Raw genomic sequence first — 13,396 nt, forward strand, 5'->3', positions numbered from 1 at the left:
GAGCCCGTACAGCTGGGGGGTTCGAGCTCTGCAAACCTCCAAGAAAATTTTGAAATTTGACCGATTACAGGGACATTTTCAGGCCTTATGAAATGGGTATTAGAGCTTATTCTAAAGTCAATATTAAGTACTTCCACTCATTGGCTTATGATTCTATCACTAAAAAGCTCCATCGATTTTGTTGAGAAATTAACTCATTAAAAAAAGTTGCTGCAGGGGGCCCCTCCAGGATTAGGGGCCCTGAAGCTTAAGCTTCATTAGTTTCACAGTAGATCCGCCTCTGTGTGGAGGAGTGGGGAATCAAACCCAGTTCTCCAGATTAGTATCCACCGCTCCAAACCACCGCTCTTAACCACTACACCACGCATAGGTTAAAAAAAAAAAGATAGGCCCCGTTTCTAAGGATTTGCTTAGTTAAACTGAATAAGGTATGTGGATGTACTGGAAGAAAATGATGAGCGTGGGTGGCCCCATTTTTCATCAAAAGGGTGGTTTCTGCTGCCCATAACTTGGCAATGCTTGTGCTTGATTGTGATTCTAGATACAACCTTGGCTATTAAAAAGATAACCATAGTAGTCAAGCTTCTGGCCCCAGTCCAGAGAAAGTAAATAACAATAAATTGTCCAAATGGTTTTACTGGGACTTGAAAGCAAACGTTTGGAGCTTCTCAATGTTGACTTCACCCAGTCTTGAGGAATGAGAACATTTCTTGCTCCAGTTGTGAAGGAGAAGAATCAGTCTGATTAAGTTGAGTGACTTTGAAGGGAGCCATCTGTCTTCCTCTGCTCTTTGGAGTGGGTGGAAGGGCTGCCTGGACTTGGACAGAAACTGCCTTCAGAATTTGATTTAAAGAACTGGATCTGACCAAACAGCTAGATTCTGTATAACAGGAATTAGGATTTGAGTAAATCGGGGCTGCCACCCCCACCCCCCAAGACTGGATCACTGAAATTTCTGGCAGAGCTGAGTTGTGCTCTCTTTGCAATCAGTAGGAGCTTGAGTATAAAGTCAAATCAGCCCTTACTAAAACAAAACAGCAGCTCTTTGTTGAAATGGCCCTGTTTTGCTTTTAAATACATTATTATCTGACTAGGGCCTAGTAAGGCACATAAAATCCCTGTTGCTGAAAAAATAGCTTCAAGTACCTAAAACTGTACTCATCTCACCAGCTGCGACCATTACCCATGAGACATCCTCAGGACACTAAGTGGAGAGAATCTGCCATAAATATTTATCGTAAAGTAAACATTAAAAAGCAGGCAAGCTGTTATATTCCGCCTCTTAGGGGAAGCCCCCGACGTAATGTCAAAATCTGAAAGGGTAAACCGTTGTTTAGAAGAGAACATACCGAAACGCTGTCATTGATAAACCGTGCCTTTAAACTGGTTGACTTGGTTATCAGCAATAAAGGCAAGTAAGTACACTTTGTGTTTATTAAAAGAAAAGCTTTCCTTTCCTTTCATCACCAACACCCTAATCTTTCCCCCTTTCTTACTTGAGCCTCTCCAAGTTGCCTCATATTTATAATAATGTAGATAAGCAGCGGTTCTAGGAAATCTTTGAAGAGAAACTTGTGACAGGGTTTTGGTCAGGACACAGGAAGCAATCAGTTGTTTCCTTGTCCTTTTTATGAAACCTAACGGGTGACAATTAACTTATGCATGTCACCCTTTCAAACCTGTTTAAATTTGTACCATGTCCCTCACAAAGCAGTACATGAAGTACCTACATTAGCTGCAACATTATGGTTGTATGATGAAGAGGAAGTAGACAATTTTCAAACTTAGGCACAAAGTCAAATGTTGCCCTGACTTACAAAAAAGGCATTTCCTCTAAAAAAAAAAAACCCACTAATTCTTGCCATTGAAAATATTCTTTTGAGTTGATCTGGGTTTCTTTAATGTAGAAAAGCTGTCCTTGGTCCTTTATGCATGGGAGGTTTTGCCTTGGATCTGCTGCTCTCTAGATGCACATTTTGCCCTTTCCAAATTCTTAAAACTCAACAATAAGACCCCATGTAGGGATTCTGAGAATTAGGATGGGGAAAATGTGCATCAATAGAGGGGCAAATCCAATGCAAAACCTTCCATGCATAATTGGCCCTAGTCTTAGATGGATTAACAGTGCATTCCTGAAAGGAATGCCTGCGCCGGGCTTAGGAGGCAAACTAGCGGCATTGTCTCCTAAAGAGGTTTCGGCAGTGCTAAAAGCTAAAAGCTGGCGTATCTTAACAAAAATAAAAAGGGGCATTCCCGAGCCGAGAGTGCTCGGGAGGCCGACTAATGTCGGCCCCACCCCGCGGCCGGCGCCGTTACACCCTGGGAACGCCTCCCGGGTCACCGGAACACTTCTCAGCTCACCGCCGCAGCCTCTGCCGGCACCTGGCCCTGCACGCCAGCACTGGGGCTACTCATGCCGGCGTGCGCCTTCTGGGCGCCGGCAGTGTGGGCCCCTGTGCCGGCGGAGGCCGTAGTCAGCCTCCTAAGGGCTTTGGGCCCATTTTTCAGGAATGGGCTGTTACCCCAGTATATAGAGAGCCTTTTGTAAGGTATACATAGAACACTTGCACAAGTAAGTTTCAGCATTCACTTTAGTGGGGGAAGCTTCCTTTTCCTCATGCCACTACATCCTATTCCAGTAGTGATTCACTGGCGTGTTTATGATTATACCTGTTGTGGAACTGCAGTTAGTTGGATCAGGAGACTGTAAATTTCAGAAAAAGACAGCCCACTTTTGAAAGGCTTATCTTAAACGATGTTTAATTAGGATAGGTAACCCTACGGGGTTGCCATAAGTTGGCTGCAACTTGATGGTGCTTTACACACAAGCACAGTATTTCTTAAAGTTGCAATAGTTAAAAGTCCATCATTACCTTAGCTCTCAGAGTTGGGGACTTCTCCGCCGTGCTGCCAAGCAGGGAAGATAGAGTCCTAGTTAAAGACTTAGCCCTTCATGGCTTGTGCACATCCCAGGAGAAGAGTGAGATGGGAGACTTTCTTTCCCGTGGGAATTTATAATCTCTCCTTGGCAGTTTGTATCCTCTTTCCCCCCACCCCCGCATCATTCTGATCTTCTTGCCTTAAGAGGAAAAGGAAAAACTGACTAGCCATTTGGCTGTCCATCACCCCAGTTGAGGTGTGACATTCTAGCAAGGTGTGAGGCGGCAAACCCTTTGTTGTGTTCCTCTGGCCTGCCCTTTGCATAAGGAAGTGCCTGAGTGCTTTGTATTTACGAGATGGATGCATCATTCCCAGTACTTGTCTTCTCTGCCAGCTGCAGATTTGCAGAGCGCTCCTGGGACATGAATATTGTGTGGACCAATGGTTGAATTATCAGAGTGAATTCTAGGGTTGAGGGCATTTCTCCACAAAATGGCACTAAAGGCAGCGATTTTTCCTGCCCATCATATTTAAGCAACTTATTATATGAATTAAGAGTAGTTCATCACAATCGGTTCTGCACATGCATCGGTTCTGCACATGCATCGGTTCTGATGTTTGCTCTTTGGTCTCCACAGGCTGCCCTCCATGCGGTCACCTGTCACGAAAAGGTGGTGGTTGTCCAAAAAGATAATGCAGAGTCACTGGGAATGACAGTGGCAGGCGGTGCGTCCTCCCACAGGGAATGGGATTTGCCTATTTATGTAATAAGCGTCGAGCCAGGTGGAGTCATCAGCAGAGATGGCAGAATCAAAACAGGTAACACTAGTGGGTTACAGAGAGGGGGGATAGCAAAATTGGGAGACCAAAACAATGACCCGGTCTTTGTGAACTATGCCAACCATGTGCTGTTGCTCATATGTTTGTATAAGTTGTTCTGGTGGTAATAGCTGCCTTGTCCTATATCACACGATCTGAACTAGACTTGAGGAGATTTCATGGGAAAGATCACTGCAAAGCTGGTCATCAGTTGCAGTTTTTCAGGTCTAAGTTATAACATATATGAGACAATTTCAAATAAGGAGGTTGTACATGCTCCCCTCCCTCTCCCCTAGGGTTGGCAGCTCCGCAGGTTAGGAAATACCTGGAGATTTTTGGGGGGCGGAGTCTGGGGAGGGTGGGGTTTGGGGAGGGGAGGGACTTCAATGCCATGGAGTTAGGGTTACCAGGTCCCTCTTTGAAATCGGCGGGAGACTTTTTTTGGGGCGGAGCTGAAGAGGGCGGGGTTTGGAGAAGGGAGGGACTTCAATGCCATAGAGTCCAATTGCCAAAGCAGCCATTTTTCTCCAGGTGATCTGATCTCTATCAGCTGGAGATCAGTTGTAATAGCGGGAGATCTCCAGCTAGGTTGAAAACCCTACTCTCCCCAGTAGTTTAGCAATCTGGCATTTTTATATTGGCAATATTTTATAAAACTGTAAAGGGTTTTAAAGTGAAAGGAACAGATTGCTTTGGGGGAAGTGTTGACTTCCCCTGAAAGCTGTACACCAGCTGCCGTGCTCATGGAGCCTTGGCACATGCAACAGGATTTGGTCAATGCAGCCAGTGAGCCTACATTGTGGATGCTACATACTAAAAGTATTTTCTCCCACAGCATTTCGACACTTGCTTCCTTATACAGATGGATCTAGCTCATTCTCATACAGGAGTAGGGTTGCCAACCTCCAGGTACTAGCTGGTACAAGCAATAGGAATAATTGCAGGGAAAATGCAACAAGCAAAGTGTAGTTCTTAGGGATACTGTAAATTTTGCCATGTTCAGCACTCATGACCAGACCATGAGCCAATACTGGATATGTTCAGCTCACACCAAGCTAGTGAAGCAGCTGCCAAACAGATTAGCTGTTGCATCCCCTTAGTTCAGAAACCAATCCCAGCAGGGAGTAGGCTTCTGACTCCCCCACCTGCCCGGAATATCACTGCATCCCAGCAAGGCTAGTAAGTAGGGTTGCCAACCTCCAGGTACCAGCTGGAGATCTCCTGCTATTACAACTGATATCAGTTCACCTGGAGAAAATGGCCGCTTTGGCAATTGGACACTATGGCATTGAAGTCCCTCCCCTCCCCAAACCCATCCCTCCTCAGGCTCCACCCCAAAAACCTCCCGCAGGTGGCAAAGAGGGACCTGGCAACCCTATACAGGAGGCATAAATAACCTTTGAGCCTCTCCCTTGCTGTTTGCAGTTATATCTGATTGTTGTGCCTGTGGAAAGGAAAGCAAGAGGAGAGATATTTGTAATACAAATAATCTTTCTGACCAGTGGAGCTTTTGCATTCACATTAAAACCCAATTGAAGCAGGGAACTTTTAAGCCTTAAATGTGAAAACTCATAAGAACATAAGAAAAGCCCTGCTGGATCAGACCAAGGCCCATCAAGTCCAGCCATCTGTTCACACAGTGGCCAACCAGGTGCCTCTAGGAAGCCCCGCAACAAGACGACTGCAGCAGCACCATCCTACCTGTGTTCCACAGCACCTAATATATTTGGCATGCTCCTCTGATCCTGGAGAGAATAGGTATGCATCATGACTAGTATCCATTTTAACTAGTAGCCATGAATAGCCCTCTCCTCCATGAACATGTCCACTCCCCTCTTAAAGCCTTCCAAGTTGGCAGCCATCACCACATCCTGGGGCAGGGAGTTCCACAATTTAACTATGTGTTGTGTGAAGAAATACTTCCTTTTATCTGCTTTGAATCTGTCACCCTCCAGCTCCAGCAGATGATCCCGCATTCTGGTATTAGGAGAGAGGGAGAAAAGCTTCTCCCTGTCGACTCTCTCCAAACCATGCATCATTTTATAGACCTCTATCATGTCTCCCCTTAGCCGCCTTCTTTCCAAGCTAAACAGCCCTAAGAGTTTTAACCACTCCTCATAGGGCAGTTGCTCTAGTTCCCTAATCATTATGGTTGCTCTTTTCTGCACCTTCTCAAGCTCTGTAATATCCCTTTTTAGGTGTGGTGACCAGAACTGTACACAGTATTCCAAGTGTCAGAAATCACCTTCAGAGAAGCCTAAAAGGACCTTTGTCCAAATACTATAAAACGTTTCTGGGATTTGAAAATTAAACTGATTTATATAAGGAAAGTGAAGGAGACAGTTTTAGATAAACCCTTTCCCTCTAGAGATTTGGCACTGTCATAGCATTTATGTTATGTTTCAAGCTAAAAGATGATTTTAAAAGTTAAAAAAAAAAAAAACAGTTAACACTTAACCCTTAACATTTTATACATCAGCCATATTGATTTTTCTCCATACATGATGCCAAAAGGGAATTGTGGTCTGAAATCATGAACCAGATTGAGGAGACAGCTAGTCATAGATTCCTTTCTGAACCACATCATTTGAAAGATACTGTAAGAATGTTCAGATGGAGACTTAATAGCAAATATGTTAATTTGCTGCACAGTTTGTAGGGAGACCGGCCTCTGACTCACCTCTTGTCGAGAACTGACTTGCGTGACTCAGAGAGTGCAGACAACAATCTGATGTTTTCAAGGGAAATGGACATTTTTGCTGAATTACTAGGAGATATTACCAAAAATCCTGAAATATGGCATCATATTCCATACGTTAAATATTTGAGAATTCACTAAATCCACATACTTTCTATCCCATAAATCAGTGGAGGGACAGGGCTAAGGGTCGATTTACACATTGCAAAGTCCTTGTGTTCGCCACATGGCCACCTCAGGGAGCTTTGTGCTGGGAATTCCCCTGGGAACTTAAATGTCAAAGCACACTCAGAGCCATGATTTTCGATTGCACTAAGGATGATACAGTGTTTTCAGATGTTTAGAGTTTACATTTTGTGGGAGTGAGCCAGAATATTCAGCCGCTGTGCTCATTATAATCAGAGGCTGAAGACCTAGGCACAGAAATTTCCTCTTACTTCAGTTTTATGTTCCTCTGGTATGACATTTTGAGACAGGATACAATACTAGATTCCTGTCACATGTTGTTTATGCATCCTACAATATATATCGTCCTCTGTAAGTGATCTGTTGTGCTATGGTTTTGTAATGCATCACATTTTACTACATATATATGTTTTGATGTTAAAATATATCTCAGGGTCTCTTTAAATATTACACAATACACGTGGTTCCTGTCAACTCATGTCTTATATAGCCCTGTAATCCTGGCGGAGAGAACAAAAGAATCACACCATCCTTACATAACAAGCAGGGAGGCTATTCTCCCTATTGTTTCTTCTGATTGATAAGGAAATTGCTTGCCAAACCAGAGCCAGAAGAGTAATACTTTTTTTTTACAAAATGCAGAGATACATAGAGATCACAGATATTTTTTAAAAAAATAAAGTTTCATTGTTTTTATGGGAAATTATTTTTTGAGTCCCAAAAGTAAATCCTCTGAGAGGAGTAGCAACAAATCCTCCCTTTGATCTTTGATCATTTTATAAACTACTGGTAATTAGAGGGTAATTAAAATAATGGCACTATCAACTTCCTAATTTTCAGTTAAATAAAACCAAAGTCCAGTGGCACTTCAAAGACTAATACTGAAATCAACTAACAACATTTATTTCAATATTAGTCTTTAAGGTGTCATTGGACTTCTGTTTTATTACACTCTAAAAGATTGACATGGCTACCCCTTTGCAATTAACATTAAGTTGTAGACAAACACAAGTTCACAAGGATGGAAGAGACCACAAGGGCCATCCAGTCCAACCCCCTGCCATGCAGGATCCCACAATCAAAGCGCTCCCGACAGATGGCCATCCAGCCTCTGCTTGAAGACCTCCAAAGACGGGGACTCCACCACCCTCCGAGGCAGCACATTCCACTGTCGAACAGCCCTCACCGTCAGAAAGGTCTTCCTAATGTTTAAGTGGAATCGCTTTTCTCTTAGTTTAAATCCATTACTCCGTGTCCTAGTCTCTGGAGCAACAGAGAACAAGCTGGTTACATTTGGCCACTTATTGTTCATTTCTTAAAAACAAGAATCCAGGCGCAGGCCCAGAAGCACTCACACAGTTATAAGGAATAAAGCACATAGCAGAGCTGCGTAACGTGTAATGAGTCCCTCACATACATTGTGCATATTGTCTTTTATAAATATGTAGTTCTTTATAATAGCATATACGGTATGGCACTCTTTAGCATTTCCAACACTCTTTAGCATTTTGGTTAAGTGGCAAAACTTCTTTATGTTTTTCTAAAAAGTGCATTTCTATGTGTTATGTTGTGCTAACATGGTCCTGATTGGTAGCTTAAGCTTTTTACGATGTCATCAAGGTGGCCCAAGCCAATTTCCCCTCACCTTTTCTAATGTGAACTATAACTTGCGAACTAACTGACCAATTTCAAATGTTAAAGCGAATATCGCAATAAAGCAAGTCACATGACTTTTTGGGTTTCCCAGCACATATAAAAGTTATGTTTACACTATACTGTAGTCGATTAAGTGTGCGATAGCATTATGTCTAAAAGAAACAATGTACTCTAATAATAATGGCAACGTTTGAAATATTGAGAGAATTGCCAAAATGTGACACAGAGACATGAAGTGAGCACGTGCTGTTGGGAAAATGGCATCGATCGACATGCTTGAAAACTAGGGTTGCCAACCTCCAGGTACTAGCTGGAGATCTCCTGCTATTACAACTGATCTCCAGCTGATAGAGGTCAGTTCCCCTGGAGAAAATGGCCGCTTTGGCAATTGGACAAACAGTGTCTGTCAAAGCCACCATCCTTTCAAGAGCGCCCTTGCAGATGCCTTCCAGATTCTGCATTCCCACCAGCTTTGCAAAAGGCTTTCCCAGAAGCTATGAGAAACAGGCCTTCCACGCTCTTTCACCTGGTCGTTTGCTGCAGAGTTGGTAGGGCAGTTGTAAGCCGCGGCCTGCTAATGAAGGCCTCTCTAGTACAGATCCCACCCACCCTAGGGTTGCCAATAGGGTTGCCAAGTGCCCGCTGTTGGCGGGCAAGCCCCCAGTAATGTGCCCCTCTGCCCGCCGACCACCTGAGGGCTGGTGGGCAATCGTGCATGCGCGTGCCGCCTCGCGAGGAGCCTTAGACCACTCAAACTCTTCGCTGCGACCCTTTACCACTCAAACTAAGGTCAGGTCCCCACTCACCTTCGGCGGGAGGTTTCTCTGTAGATCGTGTGTGTGTGCGCGTGCACCGACGCGGCACTTCCGGTTTACAACTGGAAGTTCCCCTCGCGAGGAGCCTTAGACCACTGGATCCTTAGACCACTGTAAACTGGAAGTGCCGTGTCGGTGCGCGCGCACACACACACGATCTACAGAGAAACCTCCCGCAGAACGTGAGTGGGGACCTGGCAACCCTAGTTTCCAACCTCCAGGTACTAGCTGGAGATCTCCCGCTATGACAATTGATCTCCAGCTGATAGAGAGCAGTTCACCTGGAGAAAAATGGCCGCTTTGGCAATTGGGCTCTATGGCATTGAAGTCCCTCCCCTCCCCAAACCCCGCCCTCCTCAGGCTCCGCCTCAAAAAAAACCCACCAGTGGTGAAGAGGGACCTGGCAAACCTAATGATGCAGGTAACTAATGAGGCGGGGGAGGCAGTTGTGAATTTCCTGCATTGTGCAGGGAGTTGGACTAAATGACCGTGGTGGTCCCTTCCAACTCTATGATTCTATGAGGGATGGAGGCACAGCTTTAGAACAAGAAGCATTCTGTTCATTCCATACTGATTTTTTCCCTCTTGTTTCCTGTCTACTAGGTGACATTCTGCTCAATGTAAACGGAATTGATCTGACAGGTGTCAGCCGTGGGGAGGCAGTAGCCCTTTTGAAAAACACCTCCTCGTCTGTAATCCTCAAAGCCCTAGAACTGAAAGAGTGTGAGACCCTGGTGGATGAGAGCGACGGGTCTCTACTCAGTGCCCATTTGAACACCTCCGGCCCCAGTGAATGGTCTCCTTCCTGGGTGATGTGGCTGGAGCTGCCGCGGTAAGTCAAAGAAACCCTTCTGTGTCCTGCACAGAAAGAGGAGGGAAGGTTTGTGGCTCTTACCTGGCTCTTTCTCTAGGCTGGGTTCATTGCACTGACATCTTGATTAAATCCAGACTGAGTCAGAGCATTTGATTTTAAATACCTCCTGCCTTGCTGTCACACACACTCCATTTTGTTATTTTTACTCACGTCAATATATGGGAGAAAGGGCACCTAAGCCGGCTTTCAGGGAAGGAAAGGAAGATCCTGAAGAGGCCCATTTTTTGAAAACATCTCTGGTCCTCAAAGAACGAAGAGCAACTTTGCATGGATGCAGAAGTCCATAGCGCATAGATCTGGGACGGCGGCTCTCCTCGGTCCATCCTCATTCCCCCCCCCAACCCCCTGCAGCTTGCCGATCCCACAGACACTGCTGCATTAGTTATATGCCCTTTAAATAGTTTGACTTTGCCCAGATGTTCAAAAAGCATGCGTGCATAAGGGGGGGGGAAGGTCTGCAAACTCCCTCCTCCTCAGCCTGCCCTATAAAAAAAAAAGAAGAAAAGAAAAGAAAAAGAAAATGTAATGGCCGGAAGCAGCTGTGTTGTAATTTTAGTAAAAATAATAAAAACCACAGAGTGCGTAGTCTGTCACCCACTCACACAGGGCACTTTAATGTTTCCATGGGACATAAATCCTGCCTCGTTGCAGTGTTCCTCTGGACCTGATGAGGTCCTGTCTGGTGTATACAGATTTAAATCCATGCTCAGCCTAAAAATCTAGAAACCCATCAAGAAGAGAAACTTGCATCCAAATAAGGGACTTCAGAATCCTCTTGAACAACTTTGCACATTCCCCTTTCCGTTTGACCTAGTTTTTGGATGAAATATTTTGGATTATTCCCAAACCAACTGGCTCTGTGTGTGTGTGCACACGCGCACACATGTGTTTTCTTCATGAGATATATACATAATATGTAATTAGAAGTATTCGATCTGCCGTTTTCAAACTGCATGGGTTCCTCAAGCATTTATTGGGGAGACCTCAGTGAGTAATGAGCAGAACTCGTCCAACTCTACCAGCCATGTTCTTCAATGAACAGAGGAGCATTGGGCATATTCTCAGAGTCAAATGCACTTCCACTTAGGGTTGCCAGCTCCAGGTGGTGGCTGGAGATCTCCTGCTATTACAACTGATCTCCAGCCGATAGAGATCGATTCACCTGGAGAAAATGTCTGCTTTGGAGGATGAACTCTATGGCATTGTACCCCACTGAAGTCTCTATGGCACTGAAGTCCCTCCCTTTCCCAAACCCTGCCCTTCTCAGGCTCCGCCCCAAAAACCTTCCGTCGATGGCGAAGAGGGATCTGGCAACCCTACTTCCACTCCAGGCTGGGCAGTAGTGAGCCCCAACAGACCTGACCAGTTGCCAGCTTTGGGTTGGGAAACTCCTGGAGATTTTGGTGGTAAAGCCTGGGGAGGACAGGGTTTGGGGAGGGGAAGGGCTTCAGCTGGGTACAATGCCATAGTCTGCCCTCCAAGTAAGGTTGCCAGCCTCCAGGTGGGGCCTGGAGATCTCCTGGAATTAGAACCGATCTCCAGGTGACAGAAGTCTGTTCCCCTGGATCAATGGTTGCGTTGGAGGGAGAACTCCATGGTATTATATCCCACTGAGGTCCCTACCCAGGCTCCATCCCCCAAATCTCAAGGTATTTCCCAACCTTGAGTTGGCACCCCTACCTCCAAGGCAGCCATTTTTCTCCAGGAAAACTGACCTCTGTAGTCTGGAGATCAGTTGTAATACCAAGATACCTCTATGCCAGTGCTATTCCCTAAACCATGCCCCCGAGTCCTTTTTTCAAATGGAGGGTTCTGGGATGGATGCTGAGGGTTCAATGCCAAATTGAAACCACAGTGTTAGGTAATGAGTGGCCTAACAGAGACTTTTATTGTATCCTTGGACTAGGAGACCAAGAGCAGGGTCAAGATTTTTCTAGTTCAGGCCTCCATAGCACAAGGACCCTGGATGGACTCCAGCTCCCTACCTGTCTATTGTGCAGACCCTTGCAGAAATTCCTGTTGACCCACTATCTGCAAGACTTGAAAGTGGAAGTTGGCAGGAATGTTGCCTGCCTGTGACAGCCACACCTGAGCCAGATGGAAGGTGAATTGCTTAAATATGTGAAAGCTCAGGGGGGAAATACATAACAAAATTGAAAACCCTTCTATCCAGCTTCCCCTCCCCCAGTAGGGTTGCCAACCTCCAGGTACTAGCTGGAGAGCTCCTGCTATTACAACTGATTTCCAGCTGATAGAGATCAGTTCACCTGAAGAAAATGGCCGCTTTGGCAATTGGACTCTATGGCATGGAAGTCCCTCCCCAAACTTCGCCCTCCTCAGGCTCCGCCCAAAAAACTCCCGCCGGTGGCAAAGAGGGACCTGGCAACCCTACCACCCAGGCATATATTTTTCTGTTTTTCCAGTGGAAAAAATGGAAACTGAGAAGCTTTAAAAGTCCTTTGAAATATTTTCTCTTTTGGAATGAAAGATGTTTTATATATAAAAAACGTTTTACTCATTCAAAATGCATAGTAATGTAAAGCAAGATTTTTCATGTAAAACAATCTACAGCATTCAATAATGATAATTGCTAGGTATGCTGTAGAGATCCCCTATATATTTAAAAAGATGTGTTGATAGTTCAAATGTGACTAATTTGCCCAAAGTTAATATGCTAGATTGTGTGTGATGATAACACAGTATTCAAGAGTCCAGTGTTCTCAGTGCTATAAAATTTAATTTTGTATCCTAGTATACGATTAGTCCAAGACAGTTTCTGTCTGAATGCTACACTTTCTTTTGTTTACTATTATTTTTTTCCTTGTTTACAACTCCAACCCCACCCCCACCCCTTTAAATGGCAAAATCTAAGATTTGCACGCTATGGTAGCAGAGCGGAGCAGTTTTACGTTCTCTTTCTGCAGTTTTAGATATAAGCACAATTATGCTTGTACAGTTTTATATCCTTCTCCCTGTTCCAAAGCTATACATGATGCGCTACCTTCCTCTCCCTCCCTCTCCTGGTTTCTTTTACTTAAGGAAAATTACCCACCATGTCAGGAGGTCTGCAAACAGGAAGTTCATTGTAATCATATCTCCAGCTGCAGCACCAGTCAACAAACAGGGCCACAGTGTATAGGAACACTAAAGGGGATTAGTATGCTGAACTGGTACATTGGTTTTCTTAAATTCAGATTAAAAAGGGGTCAGTGGTGGGGGGTGAGTATAAAGCTGGTTATAATTGACAGGAACAGAGGTGGATATTAGTACTTGCTTGCTTGGGCAGGAATTCAGGAATCAGAATATGCATTTAGTTGCTTAACAGAACAGGTTACTAGATACTTTAATCTTACCTAGTGAGTTATAAGAGCCTCTTTTCTTTCTCAGTATTTGACTCTCAGATATTAACAGTACACATCTGGAAGGTCTTTAGTGGGGTGTTTTTGCCAGCCATGCATCACATTACGT

General features: G+C 44.7%; 1 protein-coding gene across 2 annotated transcripts in view; it reads left to right on the top strand.

Moving 5' to 3' along the window:
- LNX1 (ligand of numb-protein X 1) overlaps window positions 1-13,396 on the top strand; it is an 85,478-nt gene that overhangs the window by 62,099 nt on the left and 9,983 nt on the right. For both annotated transcript variants that reach the window (XM_056855552.1, XM_056855553.1), the window contains exons 7-8: window positions 3,519-3,699; window positions 9,658-9,886. In XM_056855552.1, the coding sequence (XP_056711530.1) occupies window positions 3,519-3,699; window positions 9,658-9,886 (410 nt within the window). The remainder of the gene's footprint in view (window positions 1-3,518; window positions 3,700-9,657; window positions 9,887-13,396) is intronic.

This window comes from Euleptes europaea, chromosome 9, assembly GCF_029931775.1.
Source record: "Euleptes europaea isolate rEulEur1 chromosome 9, rEulEur1.hap1, whole genome shotgun sequence".
NCBI classification, from domain to species: Eukaryota; Metazoa; Chordata; class Lepidosauria; order Squamata; family Sphaerodactylidae; genus Euleptes; species Euleptes europaea.